At 44.7% G+C, this 19,829-nt stretch overlaps 1 protein-coding gene across 1 annotated transcript in view; it reads left to right on the top strand.

The window, feature by feature from the left end:
* Positions 1-19,473, top strand: part of DENND5A (DENN domain containing 5A) — a 123,586-nt gene extending 104,113 nt beyond the window's left edge. Inside the window, exons 13-23 of the mRNA XM_032240510.1 lie at positions 6,300-6,384; positions 7,981-8,065; positions 8,527-8,655; positions 11,560-11,681; positions 12,894-13,039; positions 13,595-13,713; positions 14,413-14,594; positions 15,204-15,286; positions 15,842-15,965; positions 16,577-16,745; positions 18,440-19,473. Of these exons, the coding sequence (XP_032096401.1) occupies positions 6,300-6,384; positions 7,981-8,065; positions 8,527-8,655; positions 11,560-11,681; positions 12,894-13,039; positions 13,595-13,713; positions 14,413-14,594; positions 15,204-15,286; positions 15,842-15,965; positions 16,577-16,745; positions 18,440-18,623 (1,428 nt within the window). The 3' untranslated portion in view covers positions 18,624-19,473. The remainder of the gene's footprint in view (positions 1-6,299; positions 6,385-7,980; positions 8,066-8,526; positions 8,656-11,559; positions 11,682-12,893; positions 13,040-13,594; positions 13,714-14,412; positions 14,595-15,203; positions 15,287-15,841; positions 15,966-16,576; positions 16,746-18,439) is intronic.
* The last annotated feature ends 356 nt before the right edge of the window (positions 19,474-19,829 follow it).

The following is a 19,829-nucleotide window of genomic DNA, read 5'->3' as shown; positions in this document are numbered from 1 at the left end:
TGGAGATCATAGTCATAAGTGAACTCATACAGGAACGGAAAACCAAAAACTGCATGTTCTCACTTATAAGTGGGAACTAAACATTGAGTACACATGGACACAAAGAAGGGAAACAATAGGTACCAAGGCCTACTTGAGGGTGGAGAGTGGGAGGTGGGAGAGGATGGGAAAACTACCTATTGGCTTATTACATGGATGACGAAGTAATCTGTACACCAGACCGCTATGACATGCAGTTTGCCTATATAACAAACTTGCCTGTGTGCCCCTGAACCTAAAGTAAAAATTAAAAGAATTAAATAAATACCTTTCAGCTGTGATAATTAGAGGCAGTGAAAGGAAATACCTGGTGTGTGATGAGTTTGCAACATATGACAGCCATTATTATGTTGGGTTCTATATGAAGGTTTTGTTTCTTTTTCTCTGTAATAAGTAAGTAGAATATATATAATCCTTTTATAATTTTCCTTAAAATTTAGCAAGCCTGGTACTATAGTTGAGATCTTTTAGCTTTGAGGTAAAACATGCTGAAAACATGTTTTACCTCATGTTTAAGTATTTTTTAATACTTTAAGTATTTACTACAAAAATTTCTAGGGAGTTAGTAAGGCTTCTTCTTGCATTTTGAAAAACAGTGCCATATCATTATATGTTCTAAATCTGTCTTCTAGGCTTTGCAGTGGTATTCTGCAGGAATTCTCATCGTAGGAGAAATTTATTATTTTGCAGGAGGTCTCACAGTAGGAAGAATTTCCCTCCCTCCCTTCCCCCTCCCTTCCCCTTCCCCCCTCCTTCCCCTTCACCTATCCTTCCTTCCCCCCTCCCTTCCCCCTCTCTTCCCCCCTCCCTTCCCCCTCCTTCCTTCCTTCCTTCCTTCCCTTCCCCTTCCCCCATCCCTCCTTCTCTCCCTCCTGTCCTACTTTCTCCTTCCCCTTCTCCCTTCCCTCCCTCTTGTCCTACCTTCCCCTTCCCCCTTTCCTCCATGCCTCCCTCCCTCCCTCCCTTCCCCTTCCTTTCCCTCCCTTCCCCTCCCCTCCCCTCTTTCTTTCAGTCACCCAGGCTGGAGTGCAGTGGTATGATCTTAGCTCACTTCAACCTCTGCTTCCTGAGTTCATGCGATCCTCCCACCTCAGCCTGCCGAGTAGCTGGGTCCACAGCTGTGCACAATGCCTGGCTAGTTTTTTTTTTTTTTTTTTTTTTGAGATGTAGTCTCACTCTTTCACCCAGGCTGGAATGCAGCGGTGCAATATTGGCTCACTGCAACCTCCACCTCCCTGGTACTATCATTTCCCCTGCCTCAGCCTCCCGAATAGCTGGGATTACAGGCTCAGGCCACAACACCCAGCTTATTTTTTTGTATTTTTAATAGAGGTGGGGTTTTACCATTTTGGCCAGACTGGATTTTCTTCTAGAGTCCATTTGATCCTCTCTCATTTGGAGAGATAGGCTACTTGTTTCGTTAGAATCCAGTGCAGAGTAATGGGGGCTTTTTAGTTGAGATTCCATTTTATTCTTAGTCCTGACTTAGAGCTCTGGAAGTCAAACAGTGACATGTCACCAGAGGAGAGTGAGGATCTGTTCTTGCTGGCAGGGCATTTATGCTCTTAGGGTTACATGTTCAGCTGGAGATTGACTCTGATGATCTATGTTGGGTTCCTAACATCATGTTCTCTGTAGGCTTCCATTTTGCTGGCTTCTTTATCATTCTGAGACATTCTTCATTTATCTTCCAATCCAGATGTCACACCCTGGTTACCTGCTGTCCTTCATCATACACCCAGAATGTGACCAAATTTCCTCTCAGAGGGTGATTTCGTTATGCCCTGTGGGGGTACTTTCCTGAGCAACCACCCATTATTATCTGCTTAGAATGTAGAGAGAACCCAAACAGTAGTTTTTGCTGCTGGCCTCTTAAATTTTGTTAGACTTGACTGCTTGCACAGAGCTGCCTGCAGCAAGTCTTCATAAAAACCTCTGTTATCCTTACCACTCTCTTTGGCTTTCAGTGACATCTTCCAAGGAGATGCGCTTCCACCTGTAGTATGTTTTTCTAGCAGATAGAGGTTTGGTTTTTCTTTTTCTTTTTCTTTTTTTTTTGAGATGGAGTCTCGCTCTTGTCACCCAGGCTAGAGTGCTGCGGTGCCGTCTTGGCTCACTGCAACCTCTGCCTCCTAGGTTCAAACTATTCTCCTGCCTCAGCCTCCTGAGGCATCTATGGGATTACAGATACCTGCCACCACGCCCAGCTAATTTTTGTACTTTTAGTAGAGACGGGGTTTCTCCACGTTGGCCGGGTTGGTCTTGAACTCCTGACCTCAGGTAATCCACCCGCCTCGGCCTCCCAACGTGCTGGGATTACAGGCGTGAGCCACCGCGCTTGGCTTGGGTTTGGTTTTTCATACTAGTTTTGTAACTGCGGCCATTTGGGGTTGATATGTGAAAAGGAGTTGCTCTTATCTTTCTTGCTTAGATTCCTGTAGAATCTGGTACAATTTATTGTTTATCCCTGTTCGCAAATGGATAATCAGGCTGTATTGAACCTTTCAGTCCCAATCAGCCCCTTTGCATAAGAAGAAAAAGAGTAGGCCATGTCTCTTGAACTGGAAAGACGAAAGTGCAGCAGCCCAGTTGCTGCTCTTCCACCCTCGTCCTTACTCTTCCTCCCCACCTCTGTAATTATTGTGAGCCAGGGTCTTCCTTCTTCTGGTATGGTGGCCTGATTTTGCTTCTGTCTTTGGCTCCTTGGTGTTAATTGCATGTCAGGCTCTCTGGTCACCAGCTGTACTTAGTGTGTATCACATTCAGACAGTTCTATTAAGTTCCCTTCAGCTGCTTTCCTCGTCTGCCTAGGTGTTAGGGAGCCTACTTTCTAATGCTTGTAGTAAATGGAAGGATGAATGGATTTCTAGAAGTTGAATTGCTAAGTCAAAGACCATAAATATTTTAAGCTCTTGTATTATCTGTTAGATACATTATAGACTTTTTTTTTTTTTTTGAAATGGAGTCTTACTCTGTTGCCTAGGCTGGAGTGCAGTAGTGCGATTTCAGCTCACTGCAGTCTCCGCCTCCTGGGTTCAAGCAGTTCTTCTGCCTCAGCCTTCTGAGTAGCTGGGATTACAGGTGCCTGCCACCATGCCTGGCTAGTTTTTGTATTTTTAGTAGAGATGGGGATTCACTATGTTGGCCAGGCTGGTCTTGAACTCCTGACCTCAGATGATCCACCCACCTCGGCCTCCCAAAGTGCTGAGATTACAGATGTGAATTATTGCAGCCAGCCAGCCAACCTTTTTTATTTTTTTAAGCTTTGTAAATTGTTATTTTTTTTCTTTTTGGCTCCTGACAGGAAGCAATAGACCTTCTTAGTAGTTGTGTATAGGATTTGTAAGTCTCATTAATGTTGTTAGACATTTAGGCTTTTTTTTTTTTCCCCAAATATTTGATATTTGGATGAATAAAAGCTGGTATTTTCTAATTTTAGTTTTTATATATTTTAAAAATTGCCTTTGAAATTGCTAGCTTTTGTTTTAAGTTTGTGAATTTTGTAGGAAACACAAACATACAGCAAGCTTATTTTGACAGCTTGCAGATCTATAGCAAGGGTTTCCTACCATTTAGATGTCTTTGGTTTTTTTTTCCCCCAAAGTAGATCAAGTTTGTGAATATAAACAAGACAGACCCTCAGTACTCTCATAGGGTAAATCTTAAGGCCTTAAATCTTCACATTCATTTCACAGCACAAAATTTTCTTCAGAAAGTATAACTTAAAAAGTTAAATGATCTTTTCAGAAGCATCTTGTGTAGCATAGTTATTAAGAGCAATGGTTTTGACATTAGACTTAAGCTTGAATCCCAACACTCTGTTTACTAATGGTGTGACCTATTACAAGTTACTTAACCTTTCCGATCCTCAGTTTCTTCCTCTCTAAAGAAAATAGGGATAGAGATATCTACCTTGTTAGGCTGCTGGGATCATTAATTAAAATATTGTATTTTGAACATTTGACATAGTGCTTAGTTTATAGTAAGCCTCAAGACCTGGTAGCTTCTGTCATTATTATAGAACCAAAGTCATTTATAAAATTATTATAATCTTACTAAAACAAACTTACAACCTTTATTTTATTAGTTACATGGGAACATTTACTGTGAATCTGAAATAAAGCTTTTATCATTTAACAAGGGTCATGATGTACTGAATGATGATTATAAAGAGACAAAGCAGTTGCTGGGTGACCAGCGGGGCTCACTCATTACCCAGGTGAATTGGTCCCTCACATCAGCCTTTCAAATACTATTCAGATTTGTGCCTTGGCAAAATGACAAATTACTACATGTCTCAAATAGTTTAAACTACAGTTCTTACCTTTCCAAATGCCAAGGTTCTATTATATTGACTGTAGTTTATTTCAGCCTTGCAGTTAAGTATCAGCCTACCTTTCTGTAGGTTTCTTCAACTATACCTTCAATAGTAAATCCTTGTCATAGTGATGACTTACTCTCCCTGGCCTGCACTAACAACTTATAAGGTAGCCAAAGATACCACAGTTTCCCCCACTTAACAGAGAAGGAAACTGACATTCAGAGAGGTTCACCAAACTGCTTTGCCTAGTTCACCAAGTAGCAAAATCAGGACTAGAACAATATTTAAAGGAATACCTTTAAATATTTTAGGAAATTCAGGAGCTAAGATTGAAGCTTATAGACTGAATATCCACTCCTCTGTGCTAAAGCCATCAAGCTGACATAAAACCAACATATACCATGTAGAGGATGATAGGTCATTTGCTTCTTTTTTTTTTTTTTTCAAGAGGGAGCCTTACTCTGTCACCCAGGCTGGAGTGCAGTGGCACAGTCTTGGCTCACTGCAACCTCCACCTCCTGGGTTGAAGTGATCCTCTTGCCTCAGCCTCCTGAGTAGCTGGAACAACAGGCATGTGCCTAACACCCGGCTACTTTTTTATATTTTTAGTAAGACAGGGTTTTGCTTAGCCTTCCGAGTACCTGGGACAAGTGTGTGCCACCATGCCTGGTTAAGTTTTTTTTGTTTTTTTGTTTTTTTTTTTTGAGACGGAATCTTGCTCTGTTGCCCAGGCTGGAGTGCAGTAGTGCAGTCTTGGCTCACTGTAACCTCCACCTCCTGGGTTCAAGCGATTTTCCTGCCTTAGCCTCCCGAGCAGCTGGGACTACAGGCGTGGGCCAACACGCCCAGCTAAGTTTTGTATTTTTAGTAGAGACATGATTTCACTGTATCGGCCAGGCTGGTTTCAAACTCCTGATCTTGTGATCCTTTCGCTTCGGCCTCCCAAAGTGCTGGGATTACAAGCGTGAGCCACCACACCTGGCCAATTTTTATATTTTTAATAAGACAGGGTTTTGCTATGTTGGCTAGGCTGGTCTTGAACTCCTGACCTCAAGTGATCCACTTGCCTCGGCCTCCCAGTGTTGGGATTACAGGTGTGAGCCACTGCGCTGGGCTTGCTTGCTTTCTTGGCTTTCCTTTCCTTGCCTTCCTCTCCTTGCCTTTCTTTCCTTCCCTCCCTCCCTCCCTTCCTCCCTCACTTCTTTCCTTCCCTCCCTCCCTCCCTCTCTTCTTCCCTTGTCTTCCTTTCCTTCCCTCTCTCCCTCCCTTCCTTGCCTTCCTTTCCTTGCCTTCTTCTCCTTGCCTTGCCCCTCCCTCCCTTCCTTCCTTCCTCTTTTTCTTTTTCTCTTTCTCTTTTTTCTGTGTTTCTTTCTGTCTTTCTGATGGAATCTCTGTTTTCCAGGCTGGAGTGCAGTGGTGTGATCTCAGCTCACTGCAACCTCCGCCTCCCGGGTTCAAGTGATCTCCTGGCTCAGCCTCCTGAGTAGCTGGGATTACAGGCACATACCACCACATCCCACTGATTTTTGTATTTTTAGTAGAGACTGGGTTTTGCCATGATAGCCAGGCTGGTCTCAAAACTCCTGACCTCAAGTGATCTGCCTGCCTTGGCCTCCCAAAGTGTTGGGATTATAGGCATGAGCCACTGCGCCCAGCTGCTTTTTTCTTTCTTATCCACCAGTCCCTTCTCAGGCTCTTTTTTCCATCTCCTTCCTATTTTCACTGGGGAACCATTTCCTTTTTCTGTTACCTTCCACTGTTTACATTTCTCCTGGAGTTTAATAAATTGATATATTTGCATATATTGTATCCTGGATGTACACTGAAACAAGAAACAGTACATACATTTTTTTTTTAGCAAAAGCTTGTATCTGTATGTTGAAAGCCTTGACTCCTGAAATCTAAACTGATAGGTATTTCTCCCTTGCATTGGTTCCAGGGGAAATCAGCCTTATGGTCCCACCTGTTACATTATCAGGACAACCGGCAGAGAAAACTCACTTCAGGAAGCCTCAGTACCTCAGGTAAGATAGTCCCTGGATTGGAGAGTCTGCCCTCTCCCTACTTTTCCATCCCTCACTGGAATGATCACTTGAAGCAAACTATTCCAGGTCAAAGAAGCCTTTGCTCTGGAATGTTTTCTGTTTTGAATATGGAGCCACCAGACTCTCTGAACCACAGAGCATACCAAAACCATGTGATTTGCTTTCATTATGTGTTTCTATATCCTTTTTACTGGCAAGATAGAAAATTTATGTGGGCAAGAGGAGAGTCTCAAAATGAATTTGGGTTTTACTGTGGTACTGGTGTCCTAGGTTTGGAGCAGGCTGTTCACAGAGTCTTTTTTTTTTTTTTTTACTTCTCTGACATGGGCATTATGATTATCTATCATGTTAGTCAAGAGAGCTGTGGTTAGTGTCCTTCCTTGGACCTCCTCAGAGTCAAGTCCTGGTGTGAATGATCCCTTATACTTCTTATCTGTTTCTAACCTAATAAAAATGCCAGAGTTTGTGACAACACCAGAGGTCATCTAGTCTAGGCCCTTTATTTTATAAGAGGAGGAAACGATTCCAGAGAGGAATTGAATTTACTTATGATCACAAAGTGAGCTCATGGAAGAGGCCAGACAAGAGCCAGTCATCTTGTCTCCTGCTCTGATGTTTAGACCATCCTACAGTTTCCTTTCCAGGGTTGTCCCCCTCCTTCTTTTACTTCTTGGGTGCATCTTCCCTTCACATCACCCTTTGTTCTTCAATCTCTGCCAGAAGATTTGTTTACCTTTCTTGGATGTTTTTATCTCAGTGGTAAAGACGAGTTAAATGTGGTAAAAAGATGAGCATGAACTCTTTGCTCTTGAACTAGTTGACCTTAACTAGCACTGAACCTGGGGAGATAATTGGCTGAAAACTAGGGACAAGAGTTCTCCAGATAGGCTTATGAGGAATTTTTTGGCCCGCTTTCTGCATGTGTAAGAGCAGGTTCTTATTAAGAATGCTATAGAAGTCATCGTCAAGGAATAAACTCTAGCCAAAAATTCTCAACAGCTTGATGATGAAAATACTAAGTTTTAAACATTAGGCAAGACATGAGGATATAAAGGTATTATATCTCCTCTTCTCCTAGAGGTCCTGTCATTCTGGAATGGAACCAGAACCTTCTTGTTCTTTACACATTCTCTTGGCACTTTTGTAGGCTGCTATAAAGCCAGAACAGGATGTGAGTAGTGGCTTCAAGTGGAAGCACTGCTTCTATGGAACACGGTGAGAGCATGAAAGGAGCCAGGAAATCTGTGTTCCAGTACTGACTCTGCTAGTTGGTGATGTAGGCAAAGCAGCTAACCTCTTTGAATGTCATTTTCCTTCTCTGATAAGTGGGAGAAATTGTGATATCTTTTTTGGCTACCTTATAAATTGTTAGAGAATTAAATGAGATAATATCCATAAAAATATAAAATTTGATCTTTAGTAGGAATTTAATAAATATTTATGAAATGATTGATTAAAGCGTTACCAGTGTAACCAACTGTTTCCCATAGCAGTTTGTGATTTGAGATAAGGGAAGGGTAGTCAGCTGTTTGAATATTCAGATGTCTTTGGACATGACCAACTTGTTTATTCTAGGAATACTTCTTGATTCAGAACGTAGGAAGTCTGATGCCAGCTCACTCATGCCTCCCCTGAGGATCTCCCTGATTCAGGATATGAGGTTAGTATGGGCTCACATGTAATAAGCCACTAAAATCCTGTTTTCATTTGCTGCTTAGGTGTCCACTTTAAGTAACAGGGTCTCAGTGGCTGCTACAGCATCTCAGCTAACATGGAAGCCCTCCTAATCATGAAGCCTTGTATTTCATGATACATTTGTAGAACTATACAACAGCTGGGTTTTCTGGCATTTTTGGAGATAAGGGAGCATAGGAGAGTATCCCAAGCCCTAAGAGCTCAGGGTTAGCCTTGCTTTTTAAGGGCTGTACTGTCTTTTTTCCTCCCCAAATATGGTGAGCCTGTCTGGCTACATGGAAGTCCAGTATTTGGAGAATAGACATGGGCTCTCCCAGGGTGGGATAGGACTGTCTCAGCAGGTCTCCTTTGGCTTTACAGGTGAGGTATTGGCAGTGAGTTCACCTCCCATTCCACCCTCCACTTCCCTTTACATTCTTCCTCCAGGCACATCCAGAACATCGGGGAAATCAAGACTGATGTGGGAAAGGCCAGAGCATGGGTGCGACTGTCTATGGAAAAAAAGTTACTTTCCAGACACCTGAAGCAGCTTCTCTCAGACCATGAGCTCACCAAGTAAGGCTGCTCCGCCAGGGGTAGAAGCAGGCTCCCAGGAATGGAGGGAAGAGATCGGAAACTTGTTTGGGAAGGGGGAGTATTCAGTGTGACACTGCTGTTGCATTCAGCTAACCTCTTTGCTTATGAAGGTTTCGCAGTATTTCCTCCTCTCCCGGAGAATACTTCTGCTATATCAGTTCTCCCCATCTTCTCAACCTGCATGTCTAAAACTAGCTTTCTTAGAGAGGTAGTGAGAAAAATGAGGCCCTCCTCTTCTTCCTGTATTCGGGTGATATGTGTACCTCTTGGACATAAGGCATTTCCTTCGTCTCTTTCCTTTTCTGGGAAGCAAAGAATTGGGGAATTAAAAGGAAACTTCTGAGATGTCCTCTTCTCTCTCTTGTTTAACACATTATACCCCTCACCTCTCTTAGGGTGTCTGTGGTCTTTTCTTGTCTATACTTTTGCATGACCCTAGTCCTGTCTGTACTCTACCTGGTAAACTTCTTCAGGGTCCAGTTTTCTTTGCCACAGTTTTCCTGGACTCCCCAGAAACATGGTTCATCCCTCCTCCAGGCATGTATAACATTTGTTAGAGTATTTGTTCATCCTCTTTTTCACCACCGGCGTATTGTATTATCTATTTGCTTGCTACTTACTGAAGTTTGCTCTCATTGAAGGCGTAAACCTGTCCCTTTCCCAAGGCTGAGTATGTTGCTTAGCATCTGCTAGGTATTCAGCCAGTGCACATAAAAGGTATGCATAGCTGCACGGACAGAAGGAGGTGGACAGCTTAGGAAGACTAAATCTTGATAGAATGTCCCTCAGACTCTGGGATTTCCAGCTAGCCCCCAAGACTGTTTGTAGCTTGGAATGGGGTAAGGTGGAGGCAGGGTTGTATATTCATGGGGGCTGTATATTTGTGGAACCCACTGAATTATAAATTTCAAAGGAAGCAGTGAGTTAGCTCTCATGTAGGGAGCCTAAACTCTTTCTCCTTGACTTGTCTGCAGTGATTAACACCATGTAGTGCCCCTTTACCTTGAAACTCACTTTATGTGGCTGCCATGACCTTAAACCATCTTTCTCCCCTTACTCTTTGCACAGTGTTGGCTTTCACCATCTTCAGTTCTTTGCATGCACACACTTTCTTTGTTGTTTTTTCACTTGCTTGCTCTCTTACTCGATCTCACCCATTCTCATGACTTCTCTCACCTCTAAGCAGGAGATGCCCACATCCGCAGTTCTAGCCCTGACATGTCTCTTGAACTCCACTCCTGCATTTATTTCCATTCTTATATCTTACCTTTTTAGCTCAGTGAGAACAAAAGCAAGCTTCACAAAGTCTTCACCATAACTCCTTTACTCTCAGATTTTTCATTAATATCACCACTGTGCTCTGAACAGCCTACCCCCACTTCTTTTCCATACCTACATTCAAAATTTGGAGTCAGTTTTGACTCCTTGGTTTGCTTTATCTCCGACATACAGGTTTCAGGTCCTTCACCTCTGTCTCACCTGTCTCCTTACCATTTTTACTGCAGAGTCTTAGTTTAATCCTCATTTCCCTTTCACGTCTCACCTGCACTAAATCTAAATTTCCTGAAGTTGGTCATGGCTGTCTCTGTTGCTAGGCCAAATTGCAGAAACCCTTTACTTGGCAGATTGCAAACTCCTTAGTTTAAAATTTTAGGACCTTCCTTCATTTGAGTAGCTTAACTTTTTTTTTTTTCATTGACACCTTTGGTACAGTTGCCTGACTTCTCAGTCTCATTGCTAACTGATCACTTCCCGGAACCCTCAACTCCAGCTAAACTGGTTTCCAAGTCTCCAAACTTAGACAAGTTTCCTGTCTGTACAACACTTGTCTAAATTTCTGCTGCCCTTCAGGCCTCTCTTGTTCTACAAGGCCTTCAAGGACTACTGAAGCATATGGCTCTTTAAATTCCCAGAAACAACCTTTTATTTGATTATTCACTGTGAGTAGTACTATACCATGGCTTTACCTGATTTACTCACTTAGAGTGCATTTGAGGGGTAGGCACTTTCTTCTCCAGCACCTGGACATAACAGGCCTGGGTTGATAAATTATTTGTTGAAAGTTTCTTATATACCGGGCTAGGTAGAACCTCACAGATCTGAATCCTGTACCTCTCTGGCCATGGTGATTGCAGCTTGGGCAATAAGGACAGTTGTCTTCTTTTGTTTTTTGTAATGAAGGCCTGCATATTTGGCTCTGGGTATCTCCTCTATTTGGGGGAAGATATCATTGCTTTGCAGCTGCAGAGGGCCTGGAATACCAGGCCAAGAAGTTGCCCTCTGACAAATAGGCAGTGGAAATAGAGGGAGAAAGTTTGAAAAGAGGGGAATGATGTGATCTACATGGCTCTTCCTTGCCTGTGACTTGGATCAGAGGCAGGAGCATGCCCTTTATTGCCCCTGAAGCTGTGCTGGCCTTATGCCCCATTCAGAGCAGTGTTCTGACTTGTGGCTCTCAGATCTACTGAGGGTTCAAAACTAGGCCTGGTGATGAATGGTGACCACAGATCTCCATCCACTGCCAGTCACACACCATACACTAGCCGACAGCCTAACTAGAAGCCTGAGAGGACTTGTGTCATTCTTGATGGAATTTCTTCTAGCCTTCAACTTAGAAAAGGAGATTTCATGACCTCTGACTCTTGACATAGTAACATCAACCCTTTGACACCGGTAGTATTTGATTTTTGTTGTTCTGATGTCCATTGTCCCTCTGGCCGTTAGTTACAGAGTAGCTAGCTTTGTTACTTTATAGGGTGAACCTAAGGAACTTGAGGCTTGACATCTTATGCTTCCCTTAGCTGTCTCCTTTCAGAACTGAAAATTCTAGTTTCTTTCCCTTCCTTTTGTTCAGAGACTGATGTGTTGCTTCCTCTCCAACAGAAAGTTATATAAGCGCTATGCCTTCCTGCGCTGTGATGACGAGAAGGAGCAGTTCCTCTATCACCTCCTGTCTTTCAATGCCGTCGATTACTTTTGCTTCACCAATGTCTTCACAACTATCCGTGAGTAGCCCTGTGCTCCCAGCTGGCCTTCTCAAGGCAGTCTTTATGAACCTCCCTGAGACTCACTCATTGTCCCCTTTTTAAAGAAAGAAGATTATCCTTTGTACTTTCTATTTGTCTTTTCTTCTGTGGGGAGGGAGGTGCGCTTGCCCTCCTTGAAGGCTGTGTTTTCTCTGAAATTTCTCATTCTTGTTCTGAACTGGAGAGCTCAATCTTTTTTGCCATTGTGTTGTCAGCGTTGTCCTAGGCACTGCTCTGGCAGCCTAAGGTGATGAAGGTGGAGTGGAGTTGGGTGAGCTGATGCAGTTTACCTCCCTCCCTGCATACCTAGAAATAATCTCTTTGTTTTGGCCTGAGAGAGTCACTTGGCATCATAGAATGTTTCAGACCAGGCTGAAGGGAAAAAGCGCTCTTTCCTGAGGTAGCAGAAAGAACTCCAAATACCAGTGGGAGATTTGAGTCTGGTCCCAGCTCTGGCTAACTCATTATGTGTCTGTGAGCAGAGTCTATCCTGCTGTGAGTCCCAGTCTCTCTATTTACAGAATGGGGAAGAGGGTTCAACATGGTCTAATTCCCTTTGAGCCTCTTCTTTCCCTGATGCCAGGATTCTCTGCTGGGTGGGGGATAGTCTCCGAGCTTGCCACATGGCTAGTTCTTCTGCCAGTTATTCAGCAGCATGGACTCTTGTTTCTGTCTGATGCTACATCTTCCCTTTTAGAGACTAGGGCTACGGGCTTAATAGAAATAGCACTAGACTGGAATTTAGAAGACCCAAGGCAAACTTTCCCTCCCCGTGCCTTGGAAAAAGGATTGCAATACCTCATCTCTAAAGATTGTTATGATTATTATTAGGGTTCATGAGATGATAGGTTGAAGAGTGCTCTGAAAAGCAGTTCAGTACAATGTTAAGAGTTGGTGATATTATTTAACGAACAGGTTCACTTAGCTCTGAGCCTATAGATAGGCTTGAATCTTTGATCTTTGGGTGGTAAGCCTGAGAGGAGTGAAATTGAGCAGGGGCTTTGGGGTAGTTGGCTAATATTCTACATCAGCCAGGGACTAGGTCCTGGGGCCCTGCTGTTCCAGGGCTCTGCTGGGGCTGGGATAGTAGGGGCCACACTTTGCCAGCTTGCCTGGAACAGGTCAGAGTCCCATCTGGTATGGGAAGGATTTCTGATCCCCCTTAATACTTTTGTGCCTTCCCCTAAACAGTGATCCCGTACCACATTCTGATCGTACCAAGCAAGAAGCTGGGGGGCTCCATGTTCACTGCCAACCCGTGGATCTGTATATCAGGAGAATTGGGTGAGACACAGATCCTGCAGATTCCCAGGAATGTGCTAGAGATGACCTTCGAGGTATGTGTTATTTGGGGCCACAGCTCTGTGGGGATCTGACTTTGGAACAGCTCCTCTGGAGAGTTTTCTGCAGGGTTTTCCAGAGGCCTTGCTATGTACAGTGTCATGCATCAGCAGAGCTGACCTTCCTGAGATGATCTAAGGCAGGAACCAAGGACTGACCCTGAGGAGGGGGATCCTACCCTATCTAAACAGTGTCTGTCTCAAAGGCACTTAGTTGTCTGGACTTGCTTGTCTTTCCATGCATAGTGTGTTGAGAAGTCCCCAAGAGTTCTTTCAGCTGCTCAGCCCACCTGTTCCCAGAGACCTCAGAACCCACTTCTAGAACCTCTTGCTCCCAGGCCCTATTCTTATTCTAGGTAGCAACATTTTCTTTCTCAGCCTTGGGCTGCCCCATGAGATAGTGCTGTGCCACAGTTCTGGTGGTATGTAGAGCCATGACCTACCCCTGCAATTTCTCAGGTTGCAGGCAGCCAGTCAGATCTGCGCCTTTGAGGACTGCTGTTCTTTTCTCTGATTTTCCTGACCTACCTCATCTTCTCTATTATGTAACAGTGCCAGAACTTGGGGAAGCTTACGACTGTCCAGATTGGCCATGATAACTCTGGGCTGTATGCCAAATGGCTGGTGGAGTTTGTAATGGTCAGGAATGAGATCACAGGACACACCTACAAGTAAGTGTTCCCTAGATAGGCTGTAAGGTAGAGGGGCAAGATGTATCTACAGGAGCTCTTTGGTGCTTGGTTATGTGGAGTTCCCAAGGAGACCCTTTAGGTTGTCATAGCCTGAGGCAACTTCCTGTTTAGCTCTACCTTATTACACTTGAAGGTAAGCAGAAGGAGGGTTTCTTTTTCTTTTTTTTTTTGAGACAGAGTCTTGCTCTGTCATCCAGGCTGGAGCGCAGTCGCACAATCTTAGCTCACTGCAGCCTCCGCCTCCTGGGCTTAGGCGATTCTCCTGCCCCAGCTCCCCAGGTAGCTGGGTTTATAGGCACGCACCACCATGCCCAGCTAATTTTGTATCTTTAGTAGAGATGGGTTTCACCATGTTGACCAGGCTGGTCTTGAACTCCTGACCTCAGGTGATTTGCCTGCCTCAGCCTCCCAAAGTTCTGGGATTACAGGCATGAGCCACCAGGCCCAACCAGAAGGAGGGTTTCTAAGTGAAGGTATGTGGAATTGCTGTGCTGAGATCCCAGGCCACCTATGCCACTCAGGTGGCTCCTCTGATGACAGATGATGGGACCAACAGAGCCTTGAAGGAGTCTCTATCCTGGTTTGAGAGACTATTTCTAGGGATTGGCTTTGTTGATGGCTCTTGCTGAGCAGCAGGGAGGACCTGGCTGCTCCGATAGGCCATTGTCTGACCTTCAGGTTCCCATGTGGCCGGTGGTTGGGGAAGGGCATGGATGATGGAAGCCTAGAGCGGATCCTAGTTGGGGAGCTGCTCACATCCCAGCCTGAGGTGGATGAGAGGCCATGCCGGACCCCGCCGCTGCAGCAGTCCCCCAGTGTCATCCGGAGGCTTGTTACCATCTCACCCAACAACAAGCCCAGTAAGTGGGAGGAGGGGTTGGGCCCTCATGCCACACATCTGGGGAATGGGTGGATTTCTGCGAACCCTGTTATGGGAACCCAGATCCCAGACTTTGTGGCTGCCTCAGGAAACACTTCTGCTGACAAAGCCACCTCAGGCATATGGCACCCTCCTCTTATGAATCACTGAGAGCATTTGGCACTCTCCTTAGAGGCCTGGCAGGAGATGAGAGAATTCATGTTGCCAAGCCTGGGTGCTGTATATATTCATGCATGATCCATTAAAGGACAAGGGCCTACTTTCTGGCCTTCTCCTTCCTGACTCCTGGGCTTCATAGCCAAGGCATGGCTGTCTTTTGGTTGCCCAAAATTCCAAGGTAAAATGGAAAATAAACTTTACCAGCATTTCTTAGAGATAGAACTCTAAGGTATTAGCTTTTGTGTTTTTCCCCTAAGGTTTTGGGGAGAGCTAGCTCAGCAAAGCTGGGTGGGCAAGAGCCTCTGCTTCCTAGGGTCCAGCTTCCCGGCCTCTCCCATGGGCCCTCCCTGTGTCCTCAATCTCCTGCTCAGGCAGCTAAGCACTGTTAGCCTCTGAGATTGGTTAGGGATGTCTGCTTGATTTTTATCAGAGCTGAACACTGGACAGATCCAGGAGTCCATCGGGGAGGCAGTCAATGGCATTGTGAAGCACTTCCATAAGCCTGAGAAAGAGGTGAGCCTTCTTGCCATCCAGTCCAGGGCCTTACATTGAGTAAGAGAGAATGATCATGTTTTTCCAGTTATCCTGTTATGCTCTTACAGGCCCATGTGCTGTGGACAGCCCAGAGTCTTAGAGAGTGTGTGCCTCAGCTAGTTTGAGATGGAGCAGACTCCTTCCTCTGGGGGCCTTTGCCTCAGGTTGCCCTGTTTTCCCTCTATACTGATGACCCAGTAGAGTCCTTGGGCCCCCAGTGAACAGTGCATATTCCTGTCCTCTTCGGGATTTGCCTGTGTCTCCTTGAATAGTGGCCACACTGGCTTTGTCCTCCAGTGGGGAATCTACTTATATGTGACCCAGATCCATCATCTCTTCTTTCATCCATTTATTCAACAGCTCTTCACTGGGAGCTGCTCTGAGCCAGGCAATGTGCCAGGTATTAGGGGAACAGACAAGGTCCTGGCCTGTCTTTTGCAGCCCTCCCAGCTGTGGGCCGTGGGTTTAGGGATGCAATGGTGGGAGGGCAGGTTGGCTGAGACAAGCCTGGCACCCTCCCATTTCCTTACATAGCGAGGCAGTCTGACGCTGTTGCTCTGTGGAGAATGTGGCCTTGTCTCGGCCCTGGAACAAGCTTTCCAGCATGGATTTAAATCACCCCGGCTCTTCAAAAATGTCTTCATTTGGGATTTCCTGGGTGAGTTGGGCTGCAGTATGAGGGTGGGAAAAGCATGCAGAGATAAAGAGGGCTTACCAACATAGCATGAGTGCTGACCACTCTGAGAGGCAGAACCCAAATTAGGTGACTCTCAGATCTCATTCGTTTGCTCCGGTTTTTCTTGAAGTGGGGAATGACAAGAGCTCTTCTCCCCACTTGGTAAACGCGTATCTCTTGAGAACTGGACAGAAAATATTCTTCTAGACATCTTTTATTTAGTAAGGACTTAGTCCTGAGTCCTTACACGTTCTCCTTATAGATCCCAAAGTCCAGTTGAGTGTCTTGGAGCCCAAACCCTATGTTGCACCCATTTGGAGAATTTTCATGCAAGAACCCATCCTCAGAATTTTTTATGTCTTCAGACTAGGGAAAAGAACATCTTTATATCAAGGGCCACATAAATAAATTTTAAATATAAGGATAGGGAATATATGGATCATTTTGAAACATGACCAGTAGCATCAGAACACTTGTGCTATTCTCATTAAGTTACCTATGTGGACTTGGAGAGGCCCGTGGCAAGTGGCGTGCAGGACCATCAGGTTGGTGTTCAAAGCCTTTTCACTGGTAAGCTTTTCTACGCTTCACAGAAAAAGCACAAACCTATTATGAGACATTAGAGCAGAATGAAGTAGTCCCTGAGGAAAACTGGCATACAAGGGCCCGGAACTTCTGCCGATTTGTCACTGCAATCAACAATACTCCCCGGAACATTGGCAAGGACGGCAAGTTTCAGATGCTGGTGTGCTTGGGAGCCAGGTACTGCAGACTCAGGGCCCAGAGTGCATAGCAGCCAGCCTTGGTGGTGGTGCTGGAGGCCTGATGTGGTGCAGGGGTGAGGAATGGCTAAGGACAGGTGCTGTTAGGCAGATGAGGCCTTAGAAGGCTTCTTAGAAGCCCTTCCTTAATTTTCTTTATGTATCGTGTATGGTCACATGATGCATAACATTTGTCAGTGATGGACTGCTTATGGGATGATGGTCCTATAAGATTATAATACTCTGTTTTTACTGTACCTTTTATAGGTTGAGATATGTTTAGATACCCAGATACTTACCATTGTATTTCACTTGCCTGCATTATTCAGCACAGTAACATGCTGTACCGATTTGTAGTGTAAGAGCAACAGGCTAGATGTATAGTAAGCTCTACCATCTAGGTTTGTGTGAGAACCCTATGAGGTTTGCAATGACAAAACTGACTAATGGCACATTTCTCAGACTATATCCCTGTCAATAAGCAACATATGACTTATGTGTGTGGTGATCTGTTGGGGTAGGGATGACAGCGTATATGTAACCAGCAGGGAGGATCCCCATTTTGGAAGGAAAGATCAATGTCATACCACTGTGGAAGTTTGAAGCAGAGTGTATGTAGTCATTCCTTCATTAAACACTTGAATGGCCTTGTGGAAGTTGGTAGGAAGAGAGCTGAATAAAGCATGGTCCCTTACCATTTAGAAGCTTACTTGTCTTAATTAAATATAGTACATGGAAGAAGGTTTTTGTAGGTCCACAAAAGAAGTGCACATTCATACAATATGCTGAAAAGGTAGAGGAGAAAGGTCAGAGAAGAATTCAGGGAGGAGTTGGTATTTGAAGTGATCCTTTAATGAAAGGAAAAAACAGAACATGGCAAGGGCAGTAATAAATAGGAAACACAGTTGAAAGGAGGCTAGGGCCCCTGAGCTGGAACAGAGAAAGATTCCTTTCATATTAGTACAAAATTGTTTCATCAGGGGACTGAAGGAATATTAATCTGGTATTATGGACGGTATGTATTAGAGTGGACGAGATTGTTAGGGGCTATTCCTGTAGGTCAGGTGAGAGAGCATAAAGGTCAAGTAAACTTAAGGCAGTAGTTTATTCAGGATGTATAAAGGGAGGGAATTGGCATAGTGGTTAAAAACAGACTCCAGAACCACATTCACTAGGTTCAGATCTCAAGTTATCTGTTTACTAGCCATGTGATCTTGGACAAGCTATGTAACTTCCATCTACCCAACTTTCTTCATCTATAAAGTGGAGATAATAATAGTACCTACCTTATATCATAGGGTTATCATGAAGATTAAATCTCTTATGTCAGTGCCAGCACATGCTGAGTGCTGTGTGATGTTAGTGCTTATTATTATTCCTGGTGGTGGTAGCTGTGGGAGGAGAGAAGCTCTGGGAGACATTGGTGATAGGGCTGTCTAGGCAGGGCGATGCAGGCAGGGGAGAAGGAGCAGGCCTGTGGGCTGGTGACAAGACTGATTTGGGTTAGCTTTATTTGGTGTCCCGGAGCTGAAAGACCTTTTTGTCAGTCCCTGTTAGGGAAAGGGGGCTTTGGGAAGCTGTCAGTGTCTCCAGCTTCAGACTTAGTTCATGGTTTTCCCCTTGGCCTTGCACTAACTGTCTCTCTTCTTTTTCCCTTGCCCCTCTGACCCACCTGGACTGCTCCTGCTCTGCCAGAGATCACCTTCTACACCACTGGATTGCCCTGCTGGCTGACTGCCCCATCACTGCACACATGTATGAGGATGTGGCACTGATCAAAGACCATACACTTGTCAATTCCTTGATCCGTGTGCTGCAGACATTGCAGGAGTTTAACATCACGCTGGAGACGTCCCTTGTTAAGGGCATCGACATCTGACCTCCCAGCATCAGCCAGCAGCAGGACTGAGAAGGACTCTCATCCTGCAGCTCTGACCCTTCTTCCCAAAGGGACTTAAGAGAATTGTGCAGGAGAAGGAGACAAAATGTACACTCACTGTAAAAAGAAACTAGAGGATTTTTGGAATAAATAATCTATTTTAGAGTTTATTTGCTGATTTGCTTTTTACACACTTTCATGTGAAAGAGTGATAAGGGAGAGGGAGCGAGGCTGGTGCCGCTTATTTTGAAGCTGGTGCCCTCCCTCGCCATGGCCACATGCTGGAAGCCTGAGGCCTCCCTGGACTGAGCCTGCGGCACTGCATGCGGGACAGTTATGTTCCCATGCCCCGTCGCATTAATGAGGCCCTTCCACATCATTTTTAAACTAATGTTTTCTATATTAACATTATTATGGATATTTGGCTTTCATAGGCCACACACAGGTGTGCTGAGCGGGAAGCCCCATGCTCCAATCAAAGGCGTTTTTAGTAGTGCCTCTAAGTAAGCACTGATGAGTCAGTCCCACATCTTTTCTTTTTTGTCAGTATTTTTTGGGAAGGAGACATGCCAGATGTGTCATCGTGCCAAATATCACATTTTCTGTTGGCACACAGTTTCACAGAAGTAAACATAAGCATGTTTTAACAGGTTTTTCTTTCCTTTTTTCTTTTTTAAAATGTCTTATTTATTTAACCCTTCATTGTGTGTTTTTAAGTATTTTCTTTTTTTTTAAGGAAAGGAAAAGCTTGTCACAATCTAACTGGCTATGTTATTATTATTAAATTTATGTTTTGCAACTTAGAAACCAGCTACAGTATGGCCCACTTAATAAAACACCTGAAACAAAACTGCATGGATCATTGATTTTTATGGAGGTTTGTGAGCAGTGGGCGGCTGCGAGTGCAGTTGGGTCCATCTGCAAGGATGGGCCTGTGGCATCACCTCTCTCCACCAGCAGGCTTGGGGTTGTGCTCTGCTCAGGATGCCCCTGAGGTCTAGGGTCTCCTGGACCCTTCTGCCCACAGTGCCAGGAGCTTTCCTAGCTATAAACCCAAGTGGCCGATTGACAAAGATGTAGACAAACTTCTTTCCTCACTCCACAGAGGGGGAGACTGAGGCACAGGAGGGAAAAGACCTGGCCAGAGTTGCAAAGTTTGTCACTTGACTGAGACAGGATGGGCCGTTTCTTGAGAGGGTAAGGGAG

Source organism: Sapajus apella, unplaced genomic scaffold (assembly GCF_009761245.1).
Source record: "Sapajus apella isolate SASKATOON/1434 unplaced genomic scaffold, GSC_monkey_1.0 scaffold47, whole genome shotgun sequence".
NCBI classification, from domain to species: domain Eukaryota; kingdom Metazoa; phylum Chordata; class Mammalia; order Primates; family Cebidae; genus Sapajus; species Sapajus apella.
The sequence above is the reverse complement of the archived record's forward strand: the minus strand, read 5'-3'. Positions and strand labels throughout refer to the sequence as shown.